We start from the raw sequence: 26,347 nt of genomic DNA, 5'->3' as shown, positions 1-26,347 counted from the left end.
GTAAACGCCACCCTGCTAAATGCACACCCCCCACGACCAATTCCCCACACTAGCATGCGAGTTGATACGTACGCTTACACATCCGCTTGCATGTGGCCGCAAGGAGAAAAAATCATTCGATAGTCACTCACCATCGAATTAATTCTCTAGCCTTCGCTCTGAAAAGTAAGTCCATACTTCACAGATGCCCGCTATCCGGTGAATTGGGGGCGAGCGCTTGCATCATGTGACGTCAGGTTTACCTATACAATAAAAGGAGAGAAAATACAAATCACCAACAATTTTTTTTTTCACGTACCTCCAGAGAGAAATCGTTTTAAGAAAAAAATCTTTGGGACTTGCTCTGACACCCTTGTGACACCCCAGAGCCCAATTGTATTCCCCACAGCGTGTGCAGCATGTGCTATATCAGGAGCCAATACTACACATTGTAGCCCAAGTGCAGCCTACACACTCAACATGTATCAGGCCAATAAACCAATATCAGCCAGGTTGGCCTAAAAATTCTATAGTGTGTACCTACTTCTAGTCAAAATGAACAGACATCTGTATATGAATTATTTACAAAATGTAGCTGAGTCTATGGGGTTAAATAGAGCAGTGTGTATGGTATAACTAACTTAGCACTCTGTATTATCTATCTGTGTGCAGGCGGAAGGCATGCCGGTTCAGACGTTCTACAATTCCATTCTCTGTGGTGGAGGTACTGTACTGGGTTAATAAGTAATCTTTGAAGCACTTTGCTTTCTCAATTAAAGCTGGATTGTTCAGCACCTTGGACAGCTCAGTACAAGGGTCATTGGGCATGATTTAGAACTGCATGCTTGTGAGCCATCCATATGAAGACAGCCAGCGAAAGCTAGCCTTTGCTGGCTGCTTACAGGGTGATTGACACCCTGCAGCTGTTTGGGGGCGGGAACCTTGCCTTCACCCCAGGCCCAGCGCTCACCCGATCCACGGGGGGGGGGAGGGGGAGGGGGCGATGTGTCGGGTGTGGCGCGGGAGGGACCAGGTTTCGGACGTGGCGCTCCACGGGGGGTCTAGACTAACTCTGTGCTTGCGAACAGGGGGGAATCCATTCTATGATTCCAAGTGGATTTCCACCTGTGTTCACGGCTGCGAACACAATTGGGCAGGATTCCACTTGCAGCCCAGTAAACATGTCTGAATTAGGCCCATTGTAACAAAGTTTGTTTTTCGGGAATCCTATTAGGGCACTTAAAAAAAACAAAAAACTATTGTAATAAAACAGGGATGCTTTCAGATAAGTGGCAGCTTTGCTTCAGCTTTTTGGAGCAAATTGGATAGCCCTGGGTGAATCCATTAGCCAATAATTGGATACCACCTATATGGCGGGATCTGCAGTTCCTGACTCATATAATGTATTTATCATAAAGGAAATTATTTAATTCATTCCTCACTTCTATTTAATACATACGGCGGGGCTCTCCTCTATGTATAATCCAGATAATGGCCCTTTTTTTTACACTGTATCAAGGATTTCCATATTTCCAACAATGCAAATTTATACATCCAATCTGAGATTGTATTACTAGATAAATAACATGATTTTCAATAAGATGCACATTCCAAGCCCAGAGAAAAAGTCAACAATCCACTAAAGGATCAAAATAACCCCCATTATGTGCAATGCACTACTGCCCATTAACAGTAGTATATTACAGCACATACATGTTGAATACAAAATACTATGCCTGTCAGGGATGCAGTTAAAATCCCGGTAGTCGGAATCCCGGCGGTCGAAATCCTGGCGCCGGAATCCCGACCGCCGAAATCACTGCACTTTGTCCCTCTGTGGGTGTCCATGACACCCATAGAGAGAGAATAAATTAGTGTGCCGAGCGTAGCGAGGCACCGGGCACGCTGCGTGGCTACCGCAGCGAGCCCGCAAGGGGGGGGCGATCGACGTCCTCCCCTTGTCGGGATTTCGGTGGTCGGGATCTCGGCAGTCAGGATTTTGACCGCCGGGATTTCAAACCAATCCCGCCTGTCATTACAAAATATTTAAATAGCAATTTAAATTAAAAATACAGGTTGAGTATCCCGTATCCCAGTATCCGTTATTCGAATTATTCCGAAAACCATACATTCCAGAAAGTGAAAAAAAAATATTTTTTTTGCTAAAAACTCACTGGGGACATATGTAACAGCACTTCTGGTGACATGATATGTAACTGGCACTATATATGTGCAAGAAAATGATTGCTTGGCATTCAAATTCAATATCTGAGATAGTACACAAATTTTGTTTCGTGTTTTGAAACCTTGTTTTTTGAACAAATAAAATATATTTGTGTGTATTTTATGTGATAATAAAATATATTTGTGTGTTTTTTATGTGTTTATACAGCATACATGCAAGATACTTCAAAATACATCATTGAAATATTAAAATATTCCGAAATACGGAATAATCCGTTATCCAAAATTCTCCTGGTCCCGAGCATTTTGGATACGGGATACTCAACCTGTATATATATTTGTTCCAGTACATTAGTTTTTACTTTACATGTTAAAATAAGTTATACTTATATAAATAATAATTTACTGTTAATTGCTTGTAATTTTACATTTTACAGAGATCGTATCCCTAAAATACATTTGTGAATTATAAAATTGAAGTTTATAACTATCTCACATTTTCTGTTACTCAGATTATGTTTCCTCTGAAAACTTCTCCATTGCTTTACCTCCAGTGGTGGTGCCTAACTCTGCATCCGCTGTGTTCACAGTAGTGGGTAAGGCCAACATTACATACAGTATATATGTAAAGAAGAGTAAAGGTGCCCACACACAGTAAGATTTTGGAGATATGGCTGTTTCCGACAGATCGAAAGGACCAATTGTTAAAAAACTTACAGTATGTGGGCATGAGCATGATCCAATATGGGTGCCCGCGGGTGGTTCATCGAGCCTGCGAATCACTTCAACAGGTGACCCGTTGTGCACAATTTGGCCACATCATTCCTTGTGCATGCATGATGAACGATGTGGCATTGATGTAGTTTATGGTTTGGGGTCTTTAAATGACCCATCTAGCCCTCTGATCGCATACTCGATTGTTCTGTGTGTGTGGGCATGATCAGGGGTGTTCTGTATTTCAAGGGAAATTGGATAGACACTGGATAGGACACAACATCTATCCATGTGTGGGCACCTTAACTCATGTAGATCAAGGAACATTATGGAAAGATTTGGACAGTTTTTTTAAATCTTTACGAATTTTGTCTCTGTTTCCAATAAATTTTGTTTTAAATTATTATTATTATTAATAATAATAATAAATGGACTGAAAATTGCAGTGCACTGTAGGACTAAATATTCACTGTAGGACTAAACATAGCCATAGCTACGGCCTGTGCTGGAATGTAGATCTGCTATGGGGCCTGGGCTGCCTTTGGGCCCTTCCTGTTCCTCTGCACCACACTGGGCACGCACTCAACTCTCTGATCCCCATGGGTACCTTTTGTTAGCTGTGCTGAGCCTGCTCAGACATCCCTGGACCTTAGCCATACCTCCTCCCAGCAGTGCACCAATGAGGAGAGACAGATCCAGCTGTGACAGCAGATTGGACTGCACCCTGCACCAGCACACTGCTAGAAAATGTGAATCTGCCCATGGGTTTAACCCTTTCAGGTCCAACGTCTAGTCAGGCTAAGCAGCCCTAGCGCTAGTAGCAGATCCAACAGTGAACCACTTTAAAATAAGAACATTAACATCTTTCAATTTTCAATGTAGACCGTTTGTGAATTAATTTTTTTTTTACAATTAATTAAAACATTTAAACCAGACTTTTTGAATTGCAATTTGAAATGCAAAATGTTAAGGAGGTGAGTGCTGTTACCACACTGTGTAGAGCAGAGCAATGGGGTGACCTTGAAAAAATCTCAAGGCAACCTCACGCAGATCTTAAATAACTCAAGGAATTGAGGGGACTGCAGGAATTTCACATGGGGAGATACAGTAATTCAAACATTTTGAAAAGAGCAAGTGAAGAAGTTCCCATGGCAACCAAGAATCTCACTTTAATTTATTAAGTCCAGTCTATAAAATGATAGCTAGGTGTTGAATGTTAGCTACAGGCAGCATCACCTGTCCTCTGTAGAAGGTTGGATATATCTCCACCATTGTCTTTTATCTTATTATTCTGTCGATAAAACGGAATCTCTAATTTGGTTGAAGGAAAACTTGTTCTATGGATTTGGTGATAGTCAGTGGGTACAGAGCAGCCCACTAGGGGGACTTTTGGGGGCTTTAGTACCAGGCCCAGACAGTGATGGGGCACAGGACTGGTCCTTGAAGCCATGTAGAGGTTGAGTAATGCAGCCAGGGCTATGGACAGGGGTGGCCCTGCCTATTTTGTCAGTCCCCCCCCCTTCCCCCCAATTTTCTGATGGCAACCCTGAGTGGGTCACTGTATTATTTTCTATGTACAGTATGCAACCTTATTACTATGACATTATCTTCATGTTCCTTGTAGGAGATATAATGGGATCCGCACTGCAGGGCATTGAGAAGCTTCTTGACCGCCCAGTAGGCTGCGGGGAGCAGACTATGGTCAGATTTGTCCCTAATATCTTCCTGATGGACTACTTGGAGAGTTCAGGCCAACTTACAGAGGAAATACAGCAATTGGTACTGAAGTACAGTATGAACGGTGAGTTGGGATGTGAACACTACCAAACGTGGACAAGTAAAACACAGAGCATGTGTGACGTATGGAATTCATTGGGGTATGTGCAATGTACTCAAAGCATGATTAGTATTGTACATTGGGAACCTATAGAGAATACCTCCCCTTCCTACTAGATTGTAAACTCCTCCAAGCAGGGCCCTCTTCCCTCCTGTTGTTAAAGCCCACTTCTCTTCACATTTCACTCACAGCTCTCCTATACTCAAACACTCAGTGACCATCTTCATCCGCATACTCATCTCTATCATTGGCCTCTAGTTGTATGTTAAGTCCTCACTACTTATATTTAAGCTGTAATGTGTATTGATCTGTGGCGCTCTTTATTTGTACTCTATTTTGTTATTTATTCAATGTAATGCCAAGTTTTGTCTCCCTGTACTGTTCCTTTTGTACGACGCTGCGAAACACTTGTGGCGCCTTATAAATAAAATTATCATAATAATACCATCAACAACTCTGCACCATGACAAGTGTTTGCATTTGAAGATTCCAATAGTGTAGACAAGTGCTTAATTCTATTATGTCTTACTAGGGTATCAAAGGGAGCTGAACTACCAGAGAGAGGACGGGTCATTCAGTGCCTTTGGGGAAAGAGATGAAGAGGGTAACATCTGGTAAATCATTTCCATTGCGTAGTGTACAGATGAAGCACATACATATCAGTATAACTTTACATAAGCTGTTCAGGGCCAGATGTATCAAGCTTCAAAAAGTGATAAAGTGGAGACTGACATCAGCTCCTACCTGTCATTTTTCAAACACAGCCTGTAACATGGCAGGTAGGAGCTGATTGGCTGGCTGTTTATCACTCTCCATTTTACTTTTTGAATCTTGATACATCTGGCCCTTAGTTTTCATTGCCACTGATCTCCTGGTCACCTTACTCCTCCTCCTATCTCAGGTTGTCGGCCTTTGTGATGAAGTCTTTCAGTGCCGCCTCCCGCTATATCCCTGTGGATATCAGATGCATTCAGAGGATTGTTCATTGGCTGAAAGAAAACCAGCTCCCGAGTGGAAGTTTCAAAAACAGGGGGAAATTGTTCAAGGCTTCATTAAAGGTGAGCTGCGACTATATGCATGCTACATACACTTAACTAGGGAGCTTTGGGTGAACATGCCCTAGCTACCTCCTCTCCCCCCATGCATGCAAACATACATACATACATACATACATACATACATGCACACATACACCTATCCTGATAAAGGCGCCATTCATAGAGAAGGGCACTGAGATATATATATATATATATACTTCCCAATAGAGAAAGCACTCGGAGACTGTGTAAATACAATACAACTGTATTGAAGTGGTTAAGTACTTTCGGCAGCGTACTGCCTTCCTCAGAACCTCCTACAGCAATTACATAGAACAAACATTGCACATATATACCCCCCAGATCTTACCTGTCAGCAGCGTCTCCCGCCGCGTGCACCGTCTCCCGGAAGTCTTCTCAGCTGATCTTCCAGTCTCCGCAACAGCGTTGCCATGGTAGCAGCAAGCTTGCTTTCCACCAGCTTCCAACTGTGCGTTCCACCGCCTTAGACAGCCGAGATAGGCTGGGCAGGGTTTGGTAACCACGCACTCTGCGGGGGTCAGCATGCCATACAGGTGACCTAAGTTGCAACACAATATACAACAGTATCATTTAATACATTGAAAAACAGCATATAATATAATGAAAGAAAAAACAAAAAAAAACAAAAAACATAAAAAACTTGAAAAATAACATAAATAAAACAATTACAGAAAATCAACCACTGCCACTGGTTAATTGCCAATAATACAGATAAATTTATACAAGGCTGTTCCAGTTGATCTTGTCATTGAGGCCACCTGGCTTGGTGGTCCCCAAGCGCAAGATCCACTGGGACTCTCGTATAAGTAAAGCCTTCGCTCTATCTCCTCCACGATTAGAGACAGGAATTTGATCTATCATAAAGTACTTCAGATCCTCAAGCACATGGCCAGCGTCCCTAAAATGTCTGGGGACAGGCTGGTCTATGTCCTTCCCTCTTAGAATCATACTGATAGAGGACCTGTGTACCCCCATCCTTTCTTTAAATTTCCTAATTGTTTGACCCACGTAGTATATGTGGCACGGACATGTAACCACATACACGACATGAGTTGAATTACAATTAAGGACCTGACAGATGTCATATGTTTTGTCAAGGTGGGGATGTTTAAATGTTCTCCCTGCTACAAGAAATTTGCAGGTGACACAAAGACATTTATAGCAGCCGGGGGGTTTTCTAGTCACATTGGGTAGGCACACATTGTTGTCGGTCACGTCAGCATGGACAAGGCGATCCCTCAGGTTCCTACCCCTCCTGTAAGCCAGAAGAGGTCTGACACCTGTTAGGGAAGGCAAGTCCCGATCAGTGCCTACAATGGGCCACAATGCTTTCATGGCACGGTCTAAGATAGGGCTAGCTGTAGTAAAATCACTAACAAAGGGGATGGTTTTACTGGGCTGTTTGATTTTAGTGGCAAAAAGTTCCTGTCTGTTTTTAGAGAGAACAGTGGCTTTTTGTTTAAGAAGGAGCTCAGTGTCATAACCCCGGGCCTCAAACTTCACAACCATCTTATCCAACTCTTCAGGAATAAGTTCCTCACGGTTAGTAATGCGTGCCACCCTCATCATCTGTGATAGAGGGAGGCCTCGTTTTAAGGCTGGGGGATGATGGCTAGTGGCCCTAAGTAGCGTGTTTCGGTCAGTCTCCTTACTATGCACACACGTTTGAAATTTGTTCTGTGAGTTATAGACATAAGACATTAGGAGAGGGCCTGGGGTAATTAAAACAGGTGGTCCAGGAGGTCTAAAATTAAAAATGATATATACACATATATATATATATATATATATATATATATATATATATATTATTTTACATGTTAAACCTTCTGGCCCACCTGTCTTAAGTACCCCAGGCCCTCAGGAGCCTCAGTCCAGCTCCGTGTCGCTAGGTTATCGGGGAATTGCCTTAGACATGGGGACTAACATGGGAGCGTATACTTCAGTAACATGATTTATCTTCTCTTTATACCAGGGAGGTGTTGCAGATGAAGTCACTCTAAATGCATATATAACATTGTCACTACTAGAGACTCGGCAGCTTCTGCAGGTACTGTACAGAGCATCTAGAAAGTAGTAACATTTCTATCTTATCATAAGCAAAATTGGCTTTTAGTTCTTTGTTCGCTAGTACTACTTACAATCTATACACTTTTTTAATGTCCTTCCACTGCATTATATCTGTCTACAGCTTACAGTTTCTTGTTTTTTTGCTACAATGTAGAATATATAATAAGGATATATAATACAATGTAAACCATCACTTGATTGATGGTTGTAACATCAATATGTGTTTTGACAGGGACATCACTTACCACAATGGCACCCTATGAAGCTGTTAAAGATCTAGACATTTGCCATTAAAAAAAAGGGGGGGAGTGGCTTCATGTTAAGGGCATGGCTTTGAGACCTGAACCTTCTCTCTCGTCACTCCAGGGATCCGGGAGATGCGGTCTACCTCTAGAGACTTCTGTGTCTTCAGTGCCGGCTCCTATACAGTGACAGGAGCCAGTTGCTGCAGTAATGTCACAGTGAAGCACCCAGCTGCTGTCACTGAGCAGGAGCCGGCATTTTGGTGTTGTCCCTAAGCGGCTAACAGCCGGGTGCAGCACGCACTCCTGTAGTGACGCCACCATGCTTTGATTTAACCCATGACTTATATCCAGTAAATGCTCTTTTATAATACTATGGTAAAGTAAATTTACAGCTACAGATGAGTCCTTTTACTCCTACCCTTCTTGCGCATATGACATGAGATGCCTGACGTGACTTAGATACTCTGCTTTATATAGCTGTAGGCTTACTGCCAGCTATAACCCTTGCTGGTGCAGTCTAGTTCTCAACAGTTATTAACAGTTAATAAAAATATATATATTACAATTCTGGACATGCACTTACGGCTCCCATCGCATGCCATTGCATGCCATATGTAGTGGCATGCGATGGCATGCGATGCGATGAGATTTTCCAGTGTTTTTATGCATTTTTGCTAAAATCGATGCGATCTGATGCGATGCGATGTCATTTTTCACAGAAATTATGGACATGAGTTGACATCATGTAAAATGCACCCCAAATGTCATTTTTCACACTGTACCACCCCCACTATCAACGCCAACCCGAAGCGTGGCGAGCACAGCGGTATGCGTCCTACGACCTTTTCATACCCCCACTATCCACGTCGGCGTGGAGTTGAGAATAGAAAGTGTGGCGAGCGCAGCGAGCCACCGAGCCCGAAGCGTGGCGAGCGCAGCGCGCCCCGCGAGGGGACGCGGATACCTTCACAGGTATCCGTGTCCCCTCGTGGGCTTCACAGGTATCCGTGGCTTCACAGGTATCCTCGCGGGGCTCGCTGCGCTCGCCACGCTTCGGGCTCGGTTCCTCGCTGCGCTCGCCACACTTTCTATTCTCAACTCCACGCCGACGTGGATAGTGGAGGTATGAAAAGGTCGTAGGACGCGTACCGCCGCCCCTCGCAGGCTCGCTGCGCTCGCCACGCTTTAGGTTGGCGTTGATAGTGGGGGTGGTACAGTGTGAAAAATGACATTTGGGGTGCATTTTACATGATTTCAACTCATGTCTATAATTTTGTGAAAAATGACATCGCATCGCATCAGATCGCATGCGATGCGATTTTTCCCTGTACGAGGCACATCGTGGGAGCCGTGAAAGTACACAAGTACCCATATAAAGACATGCGTGTATGTTATTTCTTTCTCTTTTGCTGGGCTGCTTTAGAGCCACACACAATGCTGATGTTCACATAGTTGAGTGTTTTTTTTATGGGGGGCCCCTTGACAGCTGCAGCCCAGTGGCCACTGCCTCCCATTGTCTCTGAGAGTTATGCCACTGTGTGTACATCCTACTGTATTTAACATTATTGTCAGCATAAGATCTCCAGCACCACTGAGGACCATGACTGATCATTAAAACCATTCAGCCCCTAAAATCTTATCAAATCTTTTTAATATTAGGGCATGAGTTGCATTACTGCATTCAGCACAGAATGCCCTAGTCCGTGTAACTTCTCCTATCGGAAGGGGCAAGTTTTGCAACCCTTACAGTCCTGATGTACTAAACCTTGAGTTGCAGTCAGATCCGATTACAACAATCACTCATTATGGGTATATGAACTTAAAAAAGGGGAAGAAACAACATTTTCACACTCATTTTACTCACTTTGTAACGATTCTTCTTTGCTATACAGAATGACATGCTGGAGAATGAGATGTTGCAGAATGCACTGCAGTGGTTACGGAGCATTGTCACCCAAGTAGACAGTCTATATACAAAGGCCATGCTCGCTTACATGTTCACATTGTCTGAGGACTATGAGATTCGAGACACCCTCTTGCAAGATCTTCATGAGAGAGCTGTAAAAACAGGTGAGTGTATGACACTGTCAGTGACGAATAACAATATACAGTACTGCATGTGAGAACCTACCCAGGTGCATATGAACCCTTTGAGTGCCATGTGAATTTGTCAAAATTGGTGTGAAATTTGGCAAGCAAACATTTTTATTCATCATAATGACCTGTGATGTCTACCTTACAGTATATAGGACATAAAATCTTTTTTTATTTTAATTTGTATAACAAATGTGAGCGACGCTGGTATTTTTAGCTTATATTGTGCATATCTCTCACAGAGATGTTGGCATTTTTAGAGGATATTTTGCGCATCTCTCACAGAGATGTTGGCACTCAAAGGGTTAACCACTGACAACGGGGGACCTTAGTCACAGATGGGTGCACATGTTGTCGGAGCTGCAATCTTCTATGCAGTGGTTGTTCAAAAACATGCAAGTGCCGCAGCTGGTGGGATTTGTATTAAGGTGTCCAGTTGGCAGTGTCTCAGATCCGCTGCTTTCATTGGAGAGTAATTCACCTGATAATCAACTCTCTGAGGAACCGATAGTCACACATCATGACTGTAGGAACTAAGCGCCTTATTCTAGTTCACTCTTTCTGACAAAATCCTTCTTAGATGGACAACACCATGTGCACTGCAGGTGGGGTAGATGTTACTTGTGCAGAGAGAGTTAGATTTGGGTGAGAGATAAATGTACTAAGATGGAGTTATATTGAAGATGAGATGTTGCCCATAGAAACCAATCAGATGCTATATTTTATTCTAAATAAATAAGTAGAATCTGATTGGTTGCTATGGGCAACATTCCATCTTCAATAGAACGGTAGAGGTCTGACGGTTTTCCAACATCAATAGCAGAGATGCGGCAATGGGGTGAGTTCCGCCCCCAGTGGTACCACTCAACCTTCCCCTTCTCCCTGATTGGCCCACTGCAGACACTAGCCACAGAGCAGACACGGCCATAAATGGCTCAAAAATTGGTGGTTCTTCATCAATGATTTCATACCAGCGATGGAAAGTACTAATGGTACCATCAATGGAGAGCCTCTTTGGTGAACCCTTCAATGGCCATCCTCGAACAAAGAGCTGTCCCCTGCATCCATAGGAAATGACTTGTGTTAGCATGTATTGTTATATCAGATTATTATTTACTTGCTTAGTTGGAGTATATTTATTAGTCAGAACTCAATACAGAGTGGCAGGGAAGTGGCAGCTGGAGGCATCTGTAGGAGATAGACTTCTCCTATTAGCATTAGCAAGGTTCCGAGTGTTGCACCTGAGGATGCAGCAACACTCTCCATTGTGACCATCATGGCACGCAGTCTGGAGTAACCTTTTCCAAGGTCTTGGAAAAGGTTACTCCAGACTATAACTGAATACTCGTAGGATTACCCGGGGATTACATATTATCCTTGAGATTGTTCTGGATATAGAAGGAAAGTGCCTAGAAAAGGTCTGGTTCGCTACATCCAAGTTTTCCTGTTCTTTGATGGTGCAGTGACTTTTTGTTTACAAGGAAGATTTTTTTGTCTTTTTTATTGTATGTGGAAGCCATATTTTATGTGGAGTTTTTCACGATTTTTTTGAATAATTTTTTTTGACTTTTATAAAAAAAGAGGAGTGGACTATGCTACTTTAAATAAGGATATCACGGAGGAAGGTACATGTAAACGTCTAGTTCACACTGAATTCAGGAGTCCAGCGCTGTGAGAGGTCTCTAGAAAAAACCCCTTGCTCTATACAGATGTGATCTCACACACTGTGGCTACAGTCGTGCCAAATAAAATCCCATAAAATGGTGGCATTCCGCTCCTTCAGCCCTGTTTCATGTATAAATGTGTGATAGCTATAGTTTATCTCAATCCACGTACATGGAAATGATAGACTCGCCATTTAAAATGACATTTATTCCAATGGTTCTTTTAGCTGGAGAAACATCTTGGCCTTCACACTCAAATAATCCTTCCAAAGAATCGCCATGGTCCGAGCAAAGCGCTGATGAGGTGGAGACAGCATCATATGTGGTCCTGGCGCATCTGTCTGTGTATGCCCCGACAGCGCAGGATATCAAAGAGGCTTCTTGTATATGTCATTGGATTGTACAGCAACAAACGCCATACGGAGGATTTAAGAATACTCAAGTTAGTAATTGTAATGTATAAGTGATGATGATAGAAGATGAGTGAATGAATGAGCAGGCAAGTTCCTAAGACTTGTGCAGTGTTAATATACAATCTCTACATCTCTCTCTCTCACCCCCACCCCCACTTTCTCTTATAGGACACAGTGCTGGGACTCCAGAGTCTAGCCCAATACTCTAAGATCACCCATACGAGACATGGCGGGTTGGAGGTGGCACTGAGTCAAGAAGGAGACAATTCCTTGCAACATTTCCAGGTGGAAGAACAAAATAGACTCCTCCTACAGAAGACACAACTTAAGAAGTTGCCTGGGAATTACAATGTGCGGGTCACAGGGGTTGGATGTGCCTTTATGCAGGTAAGACAACATGCATTTTTGGGTAGCTGTTCTCTATAGTGTACAGTGTCTTATTTTGTAAACACAACCATCTAACTTGTTTTACACCTTGATATGTGTGTGTGTGTGTGTGTCAGTGTCTTTATTGCAGTAGTAATTCATTCAAACTCCTCCAACAGATGACATTAAGATACAACATATACACGGCTAAAGTCAGCCCATTCTTTGATCTTCAAATAAACATCACCGCAGAAGACAGTAGAGCGCCGCATAAATATCGCCTACACTATACTGTTTCTGTAAGGTAAGTTGGAATAGCCACCTGGGACCCAAAACTGGCCATACACAGATGTGTTCACAATCCCCTATCCTCTAATCACATTACATAGTGTAGATCATTGTGGCATCCTAAGTACCTAGTACACTATAAGGGAGCTAAGACGCAACACTGAGACAGGGAAGCAGAATCTAGGAAAAAGCATACGGTCTAAGGTATTATATAGGGGCGACATGTGACCTATGCCATGCACCATTATGCCCCAGCACCTTGCAATGAGTCAGCAAAAGAGACTTCTTATATAATAATAACATGCAGATGGCTCAGTTGCATTCATATGCAAATATATAATGAGCCACCAGCCACGTTAAGGTGGTTTACATGGAAAGGCGGGGCTAAAATGTGATTTTGTCATTATGCCCCACCCCTTGATGTGGCTCCACGATTCCCATGATTATCTCCCATCCTGCCCACGTCACTACAAATAGGGTAGGATGGTAGCTCCCAGTAGTGCCAGTTTCATATCATGTACCCAGTAGTGGCATTTACATATCATGTCCTTGGTAGTGCCAGTTACATATCATGTCCCCAATAGTTCCAGTCACATATGTTCCCAGTAGTGCCAGTTACATATCATGTCCTTGGTAGAGCCAGTAACAAATCATATCCTCAGTAGTGCCAGTTACAGATGTCCCCAGTAGTGCCAGTTACATATAATGTCCACAGTAGTGCCAGTCATGGCCAGATTAAGCCTTCGGGGGGCCCGAGCACTTTAGACAGGGGGGCCCCTTCCACAGCAAATTGCAGAGGAGAATATTACAAAATACAGTAAAGGCAGTACAAACTTGGTCAATGGGTAACTGCAGGGGGGGGGATTAATATATATATATATATATATATATATATATATATATATATATATGTCACACTGGCAGATAGGTGAAGCTGCAACACTACCCCACTGCCATGCACAAAATCTTTAGCTATAAAAAAGAATATTTAAAAAAAAAGAATAATACATGCCAACCACAGGGGGCCCGTAGATAGAGGGGGGCCCAGGGGTACTGACCGCCTGTGCCCCCCCCCCCCCTTAATTCGGCCCCGGTGCAAGTTACAGATGTTCCCAGTAGTGCCAGTTACATATCATGACATGTCCCAAAAAACACCAGTTACATATCATGTCCCCAGTAGCACCAGTTACATATCATGTCCCCAGTAGCACCATTTACATATCATGTCCCCAGTAGTACCAGCTACAGATGTCCCCAATAGTCCTTTTTAGCAAAAAAAAAGTACATTTTGGAAATTATGGGATTACGGATATTTGGATAACCTGCACATGTATTGGTTTATTTTTTAGTGTATGCAGTATTTATTATTTAATTAAATATCTAATACAGATGAATAAATTTATGTAGCACTATTATTTGCAAAAGTGGAGAATCTTTTTAAATGTAATAACAGTTGACAATTTGTTATCTTGCGTATTGCAGGTACACGGGGCCTCGTAACGTAACAAATATGGTCCTGATAGAGATTGAATTACCTTCAGGGTTTAGCGCTATTGCAGAGTCTCTGACAAAGGTATGAGGATAACTGATGCATATTAGCTTATAAAGACAGACCCACCCTCGACACACACACACCACCACCTTATTGCTGGTATTCCATGCCAACCCCCTTACTGGACCAAGAGGCCCTTTGCAGGCACTCCCTATGATGACCCAATCAGGATGTTCCTTGCTGGTACTATCTCCTGAGTACTGTTGAAGTCCTCCTGTTGGCTGACAATAACATGCAAGACAATGACAATATTCAGTAGGAACCACTACCTTGCTGCTTGGACAAGTAGATTCCCTGCAAGGTGAAAGTGACCTCCACCAGATGGATGAATACTTATCACAGGCCAGGGCTGAAACTAGGATTTCTGGTGCACTGGGCAAACAAATAATATGGTCGCGTGACCCCCTAGCTCCCCCATACCTCTCAACTTTCAGGGAGGAGAGACAGAGGGATGCGCGCTGAAAACTGTCGGGGCGTGGCCTAATTAAATGGGTGTGGCATAAACTATTGGCTCTCCCGTGAGGCCCCGCCCCCATTTTGACGCTATGGGGGCATGACCCAGAGGCTCTGTGAGCCTCTAGCCATGCCCCCTGGCTGCGGGACTATACGCTGTGCGCGTGCGTACAGCGTTTATTCACTGCTGCGTAGCAGCCGACAGGGGGGACTCCCAACTGCCCCCTCGCCGCGGGACACTGCCAGTCGCGGGAGGATTGCAGGAATGTCCCAGAAAACTGTGTCATTCCCACGGTTTTCAGGACTGTTGGGAGGTTTGCTCCCCCTAGTTACAGCTCGGTACAGGCAATGATGCCTCAGCCACATCCGCTTCACCTACTGTATTTAGGAACTTATTCAGGTCTGTTCGCTCGCATGTGAGCTCGATGTTTTCTAAATGCGCACCCGCATTTCTGCGCATATACATCGCGACCATGGAATGATGTGGGTGTTCCCCCGCAGGCTGCGAATGGATGTTCATATAAAACACCCATTCGCAGCCAGTGCGTACAAACCCACTCTGCGAATGTGCGGCAGCCAGGCCCCCATTCGCAAGGCGGGGTTTAATGGGACTCACAAGGCTGCGAAATCATCAAGAATAACCCCCGGTACTTGTGTATTTGCACGGCGCCCACGATTTCCATCTTATACAATTTAAAATTGTATACCGCGTCCTCGGACCTTTTCATACCCCGCTATCCACGTTGGCGTGGAGTTGATTTTATATAGTGTGGCGAGCGCAGCGAGCCACCGAGCCCGAAGCTGCACCTGTGAGGAAATATAGCAAAAAAAAAAAACACGCAACTGGGCAAAACCATGTTGGACTATAGTCGCGGCTGATATAACGTGCAGAGATTTACATTTGGGTGGTTTATATGTTTTCTGCACAAGGTAAATACTGGCTGCCTTTACATGACTACTTTATTTTTACACTGCAATTTAGATTTCATTTTGAACTCACTCCACCCACATGTAACGCTCTCTGCACATGTTACCTCTGCCCCACCCGCAGTGCAGCATGGTTTTGCCCAGTTGTGTGCTTTCTTTTTTACTTTGCTTGCAACTCTGAATCAGGTGTTTAGGGGTACATTTACGAAGATGAGAGTTCTATTGACGATGTAGCAATCTATGTAAAAAAGACTATTATTTATTTCAGAAATGACAGTTCCTCTTTCATGTGCTTCATTTATCAGCTGAACACTCATCCGTTGGTGAGAAGGACTGAGACACCGGACAACAGAGTCGTCGTTTATATTACACAGGTAAGGGGAGGAGTCAAAGATGGAAGGATTGAGACATGACAACACGAAAAATTCAAGGTGTGTTACATACTACCACAAGTACAGGGCCGGTGCCCCCAGGCGGGGGGTGCCCCGGCGCTCACACCCTCCACGAGGGGGGGGGGGGGGTGTTTGATGCGGCTGCCGCCTCTGCGCTCCACTAGGGGGGGGGTCACTCACCTGCTCCCAGCTCCTTTCTTCCTGCTCTCCTCAGAGGGAGCTTTGCTGCTGCTGCTGCTTCTTCTGCTGCACAGTACCGCCCTCCAGTGGCCGGCGCCCTAGGCAAATGCCTAATGCTGCCTAGTGGTGGCGCCGGCCCTGCACAAGTACCAGCATGCCAGGACAGTAAATATTTAAATAATGACAAGACTCACGCGCCATGGGGGTGATTCCGGTGTCACTCAGATTACACTCACATGCATCTGACAGGCAGGTCCGTTGATTTCTTATTTACATGATTGGACAACTAAACAGTCATGGTTGAGTCTTGATAAATCCATGTCTTAATTTGTCTCAAGTAGTTTTCAGTGGGTAATTATTTATTATTTTCCAACTCCATCCTTATTATACTGATATTGTTTTGTTGTCCATTAATTTGCCTTTCTCTTTCACTTCAATTGTTTTCCGCAGTTGTGTAAAGAAGCCGAGAACTTCACGTTTTCAGCAAAACAAGATTTTATGGTGCAAAATCAGAAATCGCAGTTTATGAAGGTGTACGATTACTACGAATCAGGTGCGACAAAAGAACATGGCGGCATCTTTGGAAATAGTTTTACCCCCTGATTCTGATTTAAGTAGATCGTATACATATTCTGTATGCAGAAATGTAACAAATCCTAGAACTGAGGAATTATTAGTAAATTAATTAAAAAGTATACATTTTTTATTACCAAAACGGAAGGGTTCCACCAATGATGTATGTAAAAATTTCTCTTACAAATTGTCCTTCTGCAGCCGTCCCACACTCCGGCGGCTGCCGCTGAATAGGACTGACAGTCTCCGGCTGCTGTTGACTAAGAGGAATCTCACGAGAACTACCGACCTCTTGTGAGAATTCCCCTGTACTAGACTCCCGGCAAAGCCACCTGGCGGGTGGGTGGGCCACTCAGAATGGCTACGGGGGCCACATACGGCCCCCGGGCCTGAGGTTCCCCACCCCTGCTCTAGGTACTAAGAGCACTGATAGTAAAAATCATTTTGATAAACTCTAACAATTAACATGGAGTATAATTGAAGTTCTTAGAACACATTTGCGCAAATATGTCGGCCCATCCACCCAACTACTACTTGTCAGAGAAATACTAAAATATAAGGCAGTACGCCTCACAGTAAGGGGAGCTTCTGCTCCGGTATGGGTCATAGGTCACAGTAATTAGGCCAACAGTAAATAGGTGGAAGACTATTGGTCGAATGTCAAATGGTCGACGTGTAAAAAAAAAGGTCAACATGCATAAGGTCAGCATGGCCAAAATGTTGACACAAGCAATAGGTCGGCATGTGTTTTTCATTTTCTTTTTTGTGTCTATGTCGAAAAGGACACCGCACACAGATGGAGACGGGTCGTCTTGGCGTGCCGCTTGTCGGGACCGAGACGCGCGAGCGTCTCACACGCTCATGCATCCATTGCCGTGAATTTCTCATATGTCGACCTTTTGACTCTCGACCAATAGTGGTCAACCTACTGACTGTGGACCTAATGACTGAGGACCTACCGACCGTATCCCCTTCTGCTCATAGCGTTGTGTGTTACACACTAGACATAACTATGTCATTCTGACGTTCCCATGGTAACACCTAGGTTTTAGTTGGTCCATTCCGATTGCCCTATCACAGTACACATGCCGCTAAACACTTCAATTGTTAAAATATCATTTTAAAACGTAGTCTGGAAATTTTTAAGTCTAATTATTGATTGTTTTCTAACAGAAGAAGAAGCATCTATGATATATTACGTGCCCAACCAATGAGGTGAGTATATGTTAATGAGCACTTTGAGTCGATTCAGACCTGCTTGTTAGGCTGTGTATATTCGATGCCTAATGAGCAGGTTAACACTGCGCCGATGAACTCGTGCCCCCTGTGGCCCCGGCTGTGTTATTATAACATAGGCTGATATGGCATTTGGCCCTCAGGGTACTGAGATCATGTTCTCATTGAGTTGTATGTTTCTTGTCTTTATTATCAGCTGCAGTGATCCCATAGAACAGAGAAGGCTCAGTCTTCCACCGGGACTGTATCATAACACTACAGTATCGTACCACTACAGCATCCATTATAATCAATATAATCATCAGCCAATAAAGAAAACCTGAAGATCTTCACAATCACGGCACTGAAGAACCCCAGTTATCAAGGATTATACCAGCTAAAATGTAACATTTTATTTAGGTGGAATTAGATAGAATAGATAAATAAGAGAATCACTTAGAGTACGTACAGAACACTGCTGGGTCTTGGAGATTCCCATCCTGCCTCTAATGACCAGGAAGAGCATCATCCGTGCAAGCACAAGTTCCTCGCATTCATAGGGGTCACCATTGCAGCAACCCCATCATTTGCTTGTGTCACTTATCTCACTGAATCAACCCAAAACTATATTTTTATTTAGCATTCAAGAAAATAGAATGCCCTCTAGTGTAATAATCAGGTATTCCAGTTGAGGCAATAAGTCATATGCATAGCGCAATAAAGTGGAAAACATGTTCATCCATATGGATCTTTAAGGAACCTGTGGGATCAACCCACCAGATGGTGGTGTTGTCATGGATTTACCACGACATACCGGGAATCTTCACTTATTTATTTAATAACAGTTTCTTATATAGCGCACACATATTCCGCAGCTATGTACAGAGAATATTTAAACATTCACATCAGTCCCTGCCCCAGTGGAGCTTACAATCTATATTCCCTACCACATGTACATGCACACACAGACATTCTAGGGTTCATTTATTGTGAGCCAATTAACCTGCCAGTATATTTTTGGAATGTGGGAGGAAACCCGGAGTACCCGGAGGAAACCCACGCAAGCACAGGGAGAATATACAAACTCCGCACAGTTAGGGCCATGGTGGGAATCAAACCCATGACCTAAGTGCTATGAGGCAGTAATGCTCACCATTACACCATCCGTGCTGCCCACTTGATGAAGTCCAGCCAGGGGCGCCGACAGGTCGACCAAGACCCGGTAAAAATGGAAGGGGCGTGGTCACAGGATGTGGGCTGTGCCTCCGGGAGGGGTGTGGCAACGCCCCCCGTAAAAAAAAACCTTAAACTAGAGGGAGAGGGATGACAACCTACCGCTGCAGCTGTGTCTCTCACCCTAGCTAAGCACGCGGCACTGAGCAGAATGTTCTGAGCTGGGGAGAGAGGCTGTCCTGCGGCGGCAGACTGTCATCTCTCTCTCCACTGCCTGGTTCCCTGCAATGGGGGAGGGTGGAGCAGGCCACAGGCCCCTCCAGCGCACCCAGGCCCCTGTAAAAAGTACCCGCTCCTCCCCCCTCTCAACGCCAGTCCAGCCTAAATTGGGGCAGTTATGGTATAGACCAGGGGTAGCCAACTCCAGTCCTCGAGAGCTACCAACAGTTAACGTTTTCCAGGTCTCCTCACAGAATCACAAGTGAAGTAATTAGCTCCACCTGTGGATCATTTATAATGTGTCAGTCAGTAATGAGAGCACCTGTGCACCTGCTGGGTGAGCTGGAAAACGTGAACTGTTGTTAGCTCTCGAGGACTGGAGTTGGCTAGGTCGACACTGAAAATGGGTCGACATACCTTAACTTGACACTGCCAGAAGGTCGACACAATGTTTTGATCGACATAGGCATGGTTGACGTGAATTTTTCATGATTTTTTGGTGTCTGTTGGTAATTCCATGGAGACTGCACTGCCTGGAGGGATGATACTACTGGTTCCTTAAAGACCAATATTAATTAGAGTGTTTTCCACCTAATTGCGGGATGCATATTACTTATGTTACTGACCCCTGTGTTTCGGTTTGTTTGGATCAGGATTCATTTTTGTGTTTTACTTTTCTAAAATAACCCTTATTTATTTTTAATTTGGATCTGTTTTTTTTTTTTAAGACAATTGCTAAAACAGCTTAAATCATGTCATTGTCGCATGCTTTCGTTCCTAAGATATTGTTAACTTCAATAAAATAAATTTTAAGTCAATTTTGACCAGCTCAGAATATTGCTCCCCAATATAAGTCAAAGGCTGATTGGCTAAACGAAGTGACAGATGAGCGGCACAAAGAGACAGCTGTTTAAAAGACTATAGCACATCTATGAGAGATTGCGGTACAGCAGTGGCAGACAGGATGGCAGTTAAATAAACTACATGATCCCATAGAAATAATATTTTCTAAAGAATAGTCCTCAGGGCAACACAGGGAACTGGAGCTGAGGTATGTATGTAGTGGAAGATGAATTAAGGACTGACTGAGTGAGTGACTGATTAATTTGATGATTAGGTAAATTTGCAGTTCTTCTGCACGTATTTATTTTCTTGGCTTCTTCGTCAACCATTGTTATGAATTCTTTGCTGGTTCAAAATGTGTTGCACATAATGTAATTGCTTATTGCTTATAATGTATTAGAGCAATAACCAATAGCAATGTTTGTCTATGCATAAAAAGACTGTCCCCAGTGCCGCCCCCCCCCCCCCCCGAAAGATATAGATAAAAACAAATTAAAGCCCATTGTGAAAAGAAAAGTGGTGCAAGATGGAATTATTCTTGGGCCCTCTTACTTATGTTTTATATTATAAAAATAAAACTTGCACAATTTAACAAACCAAGCACTTCATTGACAGTGCTTGGTTTGTTTGAGCACCGAAAAATAAATCTCTTTGTCTTAAAAGTGTCTCTATCTCTTTTCTTAATATTGTGAAATAATTAGATTACAGGCGCCCTTCCTTAATCGTGATGTTCCTTGGCCCAGCTTTAGTAAATGTTGTCATGATGGATGGCAGCAGCCACAACACCAGTACAGGTTGCTGCTCTTGCTCTTCTATTGAGAGATCCACTATCATAATGAAGGTTTTCCTACCACTGACAGTCACTGAAGCCCACAGCTCTTCACTGATTGCACTGTCACAGTAGCCCACAGCCCTTAATCTTCACTGGCAGTCACACTGCAGCCCACAGCCCCTCACTGACAGCACTGACAGTCTGACACAGTCACAGCCCTAATTTACTGATGATGATGATGATGACACTAGCTCAGTAGCCCACACTTCTTCCCCTACATCCAACCCTTCACTGATGATGATGATGATGATAACTACTTATCCATTCACAGACAGTGCTGCAGTCCACAGCACTACACAAAAAATGTATCAGTGGCCACCTGCGCCCACCCGGAATTGCCACTAGAAGAACCACAAATATGGGCTACCAGACCCAAGACGTACATGTAACACAGGGGGAGTGGATCTCCACAGCCCTATTCACAGGATATATTCTCAATGGAAAGTATCGTCCACAATGGTATCCAGGACACGAGGGAAGAAAATAAAATTTCTATGTTAGACAGTCTCTCAGGGGTTTCTTCAATTTCACAGGGTATCTCCCCGACACAACTCACCTAGACAAACTAGGAGATTGTCCCATAAAGGTTTCCTTAAATTCTTAAATCTTTAACATTCATATGGAAATAGACTCACCCAGGGAGCAGTCCCTATGTTCATCAAAAGGTATCTTTATTAAAAACTTCACTGGAACACGTACAATTCATCCAACAGATCCAATTTATTGTTTAAAAATGGAGACCTCACAACTCTGCGACTGCAACCCAGGCTTCTCACCCGGAATGAGACACCAGAATGGCAGCGGGTCCAAAAGATGGTATTCAGGACAGGTAGGTGTGGGTCCCCAATAAAAAGTATTTTCAACACCAACGCGTTTCTAACATCAAGTCCTTCCTCAGGGTGTGATATCACACCCTGGGCCCGGCATACCTCTCGGCTGCCCTGATAGGAGGTGAGCATTGCACAACACATACTTTCTTCTAATTATTCCAATTGGAATCTATAATTGTCAGATCATCTGGTGTAGCCAAGTATTTAGCACCAGCAATATGGTATTTGTAAGATTTGATTGAGGATATATTTGCTATACTGTATGTACTTGTTAACATAATTTTTAATCTGTTAAATGAATAAATGTAATATTTACTGTATCCATTTGCACTCCTTTCCCTAGTTAATTCTAGTAACCGTCTCTATTGCATAGCAGGATTCCAGTAACTACCTAGGAGCAGCATTAATTGTTGGTGCAAATTTGCAAAGTAATTTGTTTGGAAATTGATTACATTTTATTAGTGCACCTAATTAGTATGTTAAAAAAAAAAAGGGTCTGATGCTCAATTGAGGCGGGCAGCTGCTGGCTTGCGGGCATGGTTGCCCAGCCTTATGTGCTGCCACCGCAAGTGGCACCCCTTGACCATACATGCAGATATATGCTGGCTTCCCTCTGGACATGGCGGGAGGGGGGCATGGTGCGTAATGCTGGGGGCATGGCTGATGGAGAGTGTAGCGGAGTGGGGGCACGTCTTCAAAATTGTGTCATCGCCATTCCCAGCTGCAGGGGATTATCTGTGGCTGCTGGTAAGGAGGCTTCCTCACTCTTGGGTGGGACCGAGAGCACCACCCAATTTAAGGAGCCTCCTGGCCATTGCTGGACAGTAGGCAAATATGCGCTAGACCTCACACACGTAGTAGGAAAACTGCAACTGTAATACATACAGACATAAATACAACCTGCATGTGCTCTCCTTAGCCACCACCAGCTTCAGACATCCCCCACCCCAAGACATTGTGTGACCACTACCGCCTTCCCTGGGGAGTGACTCCGGGCAGCCAGTCCTCCAGCCACCACCACATCAACAAAGGGCATTTTACTGCGACAAGGGGGCTTCTGCCCTCTCCCAACTCCATAGTACTGCTGGCAAGGTAGGTACTGCTACTCCTGCTGCTGGTCGGGGGAGGGGGGCACTGCTCCATGTCGCCGCCGTTATCTCCTGATTATCACACCCCCCCCCCCCGCCCCATTTTCCCAATGCAAAGTGTGTATATATATATATTTTTTTTTAAAAGACATGGTACAGTGTTGGTGACTGGGCCTAAGCAGACAGGCTCCATATCAAGTGTCCCTTGTCTAGTTATGCAACTGAGAGGAGACACACCTCTGTTGTTGAACTGGGATGCAGTTACAATCCCGGCATTCGGAATCCCGGTGTTCAAAATCCCGACGCCGAAATCCTGACACTTTCTCCCTCTATGGGTGTCCACGACACCCATAGAGGGAGAATAAATTAGTGTGCCAAGCTTAGCGAGGCACCGGGCCCGCTGCGTGGCGAGCACAGTGAGCCCGCAAGGGTGGACGATCCACTTCCCCCCTTGGCAGGATTTCGGAGATCGGGATTTTGGCAGTCGGGATTTCGGCGGTCGGGATTTTGGCGGTCGGGATTCCAGCGTCGGGATATAGTACCACTCCCCTGTTACAATGCTACATTGCAGGAAGTCTAGGCTTTTCATTCCAAAAAGAGAGTGTATAGGAAAATAGTACATGGGATAGATGGTGCATGTGCAAGGAGCAGTGTTGGTCTGGAATCATCTGCCATGGATCAGACTGTAGAACGTGTGTCCTGTTGTGGGTTTGATGTGTGCAATACGTTCAGTGCATGATGACACTGTTGAGCATCATATAAAGTTATGTTATAATATTATATTTCTATAAAGAGTGTCCCAAAAAGGAGTTGGTCTTTTATTCAGTCACTGGCAAATTTCCCCAATTCAGAACTTTTTTATTCAGGTCCAAGGGCACCGACAACTCTGCTGTGCCCTGGTAAAATAAGGATGCCCAAAAAGCACTCCTTTCTCCCAACTGACTCCATGGGATTCCGATAAATCAATGGTGCAGTGCGAGCTATCTACAGGCTCCTATCCGACACTCACGGGCCACACATCACATCACCATCGGATGGAAAACACATACAATTTGCCACTTTACAAACGATATATTGGCCTGAAAGATCGTAATCGAATGAAATTGTGCAAAATAGTTGAAGTGTATGGGGGCCCTTAACTGTCAGTGAATCCAATTAATCCAGTGAATTCAATAGCTGGTTGTCACGCCTGTGGTCAGATCCGCACAGGAAGTTACCACCGGCTGACTGGTATAGGGGCTTACTGGTATACAGACTGTGGTGCCTTGATAAGACTACTGCACGTTACCAGGAGGCACCCAGGACAGTTAGATCAGAAGAAGGACCACAATTATAAAAGCACAAGTCTTTATTGATACCACAGATGGTACAAGTGATAACTGATGAGAATATATGAATGGCAATAAACACGAACATGATTCAGTACTGAGGAGTAGCATGAATAATAATCAACGGGAAATGTAGTAGTGTTTGCACACTGAGTCCAGATAGTGGTCCTTATTCTGGTTCACTCGCATATGCAAATTCCTTCTCAAATGGACAAAACCATGTGCACTGCAGAGGGGGCAGATGTAAAATGTGCAGAGAGAATTAGATTTGGGTGAGTTATTTTGTTTCTGTGCAGGGAAAATACTGACTGCTTTATTATTACACTGCAATATAGATCTCACTTTGAATTAAAACCTCACCCAAATCTAACTCTCTCTGCACAAGTTACATCTGCCCCACCTGCAGTGCACATGGTTTTGTCCATTTGAGAAGGTATTTGCTTTTGCGAGTGAACCAGAATAAGGGCCAGTATGCAGAAATTGTAAAGAACTGATAAGCGGTGCAGCACGAAATCACTGAAGGAGTCCAGACAATAACAACAACATCGATGGAATTGGGATAATGATGCAGTGCAAAAACACTGATGAAGTCCAGGTAGTAATAACAACTGTAATGACGATGGGGAACGGTGCAGTGTAGGAACACTGATGAAGTCCAGATAATAATAATAACAACTGTAATGACACGGGGTATGGTGCTGTTTATGAACACTGATGTAGTCCAAGTAATAATGCAGGTTCAGGAAATGCAATATAATAGGAACAGCAAGGTGGTACTGACCCTTGAACACTTGAGGAATGCCGTAGGAATTGGGTCCAGATGCAAATGCTAGAAGTGATGGAGAATCTTGGATGGAGACTACGATGGTGGAACAATGATAGAGCTGGATGATCACTGTAAATGAGTATTGATGGCGGGGCACCAATGGAGTGGGAGGATCACGATGGTGCTAAAGAATCACCGATGGTGAGTATCGATGGCGGGGCACCGAAGGAGCTGGTGGATCGCCTATGATGCTGGAGAGTCACCAATGGTGCGTATCGATGGAGAGTCACAGATTATGAGTGTATATGGTAGGCACTAATGGAGCTGGAGGGTCACCGATGGTGCTGGAGAATCACAAATGGTAAGTATCAATGATGGAACGTCGATGGAGCCAGGCAAGCTGCACACTGGATTACTCAGGTCCTGGAGCAGGATAGAAGCCCTGGATAACGGCACCTGGAAGCAGCTTAGAACACAGACAGAGAAGACCATACAGGTAGCACAATCTGATCAGTAGCACTGGCAACTGTATTTAATCAGCCAGCACCTATATAGCAGCAGAGGAGTGGTGATTGGCTGGGTAATTAACACTGCTGAGAGGCTCGCATGATAGGCTGAGGAGTACCATTTCACCAGGAAGAACATGGCTGCTCCCATGTTCAGGACATAGCAACCACGGAACAATGTCAAGCACTTCAACCCCCAACTACTAAAATAACTTTTGAGCTGTAAGCATACTTCCCTACCTTTGAAAATTATTTTCAGGGAGATTATAGTTGGCAGTAGAATTTAGCACAGCACCCCATTAAGGGCATGGCTAGTTCCATATAAGGGCGTATTGTGCTTAAATGCTTGTTGCAAGATACTTCTAGATAACATTAGGAACTATGGGGTAGATTTATTATAGCGGCGCCTATCGCGCCGCTATAACAGTTCCTGCTTCACCTCATTAGCGAGGCGAAGCAGGAGGGGACACCGACAAGATCTACTAAGATATTGCCGCCGGAGTGGGGGAGCGCTAACTCCCCCCTCCGGCGATGTCC

General features: G+C 44.1%; 1 protein-coding gene across 1 annotated transcript in view; it reads left to right on the top strand.

Moving 5' to 3' along the window:
• Window positions 1-20,696, top strand: part of LOC146009761 (alpha-2-macroglobulin-like protein 1) — a 49,024-nt gene extending 28,328 nt beyond the window's left edge. The window contains exons 17-31 of the mRNA XM_083150222.1: window positions 652-703; window positions 2,676-2,759; window positions 4,502-4,678; window positions 5,247-5,328; window positions 5,616-5,772; window positions 7,769-7,843; window positions 10,001-10,178; window positions 12,094-12,308; window positions 12,448-12,666; window positions 12,825-12,949; window positions 14,416-14,506; window positions 16,171-16,239; window positions 16,888-16,990; window positions 18,184-18,225; window positions 18,443-20,696. Of these exons, the coding sequence (XP_083006348.1) occupies window positions 652-703; window positions 2,676-2,759; window positions 4,502-4,678; window positions 5,247-5,328; window positions 5,616-5,772; window positions 7,769-7,843; window positions 10,001-10,178; window positions 12,094-12,308; window positions 12,448-12,666; window positions 12,825-12,949; window positions 14,416-14,506; window positions 16,171-16,239; window positions 16,888-16,990; window positions 18,184-18,224 (1,668 nt within the window). The 3' untranslated portion in view covers window position 18,225; window positions 18,443-20,696. The remainder of the gene's footprint in view (window positions 1-651; window positions 704-2,675; window positions 2,760-4,501; window positions 4,679-5,246; window positions 5,329-5,615; window positions 5,773-7,768; window positions 7,844-10,000; window positions 10,179-12,093; window positions 12,309-12,447; window positions 12,667-12,824; window positions 12,950-14,415; window positions 14,507-16,170; window positions 16,240-16,887; window positions 16,991-18,183; window positions 18,226-18,442) is intronic.
• Window positions 20,697-26,347: the final 5,651 nt, after the last annotated feature.

The sequence above is a fragment of the Crinia signifera genome, chromosome 6, assembly GCF_055691185.1.
Source record: "Crinia signifera chromosome 6, ASM5569118v1, whole genome shotgun sequence".
NCBI classification, from domain to species: Eukaryota; Metazoa; Chordata; class Amphibia; order Anura; family Myobatrachidae; genus Crinia; species Crinia signifera.
The sequence above is the reverse complement of the archived record's forward strand: the minus strand, read 5'-3'. Positions and strand labels throughout refer to the sequence as shown.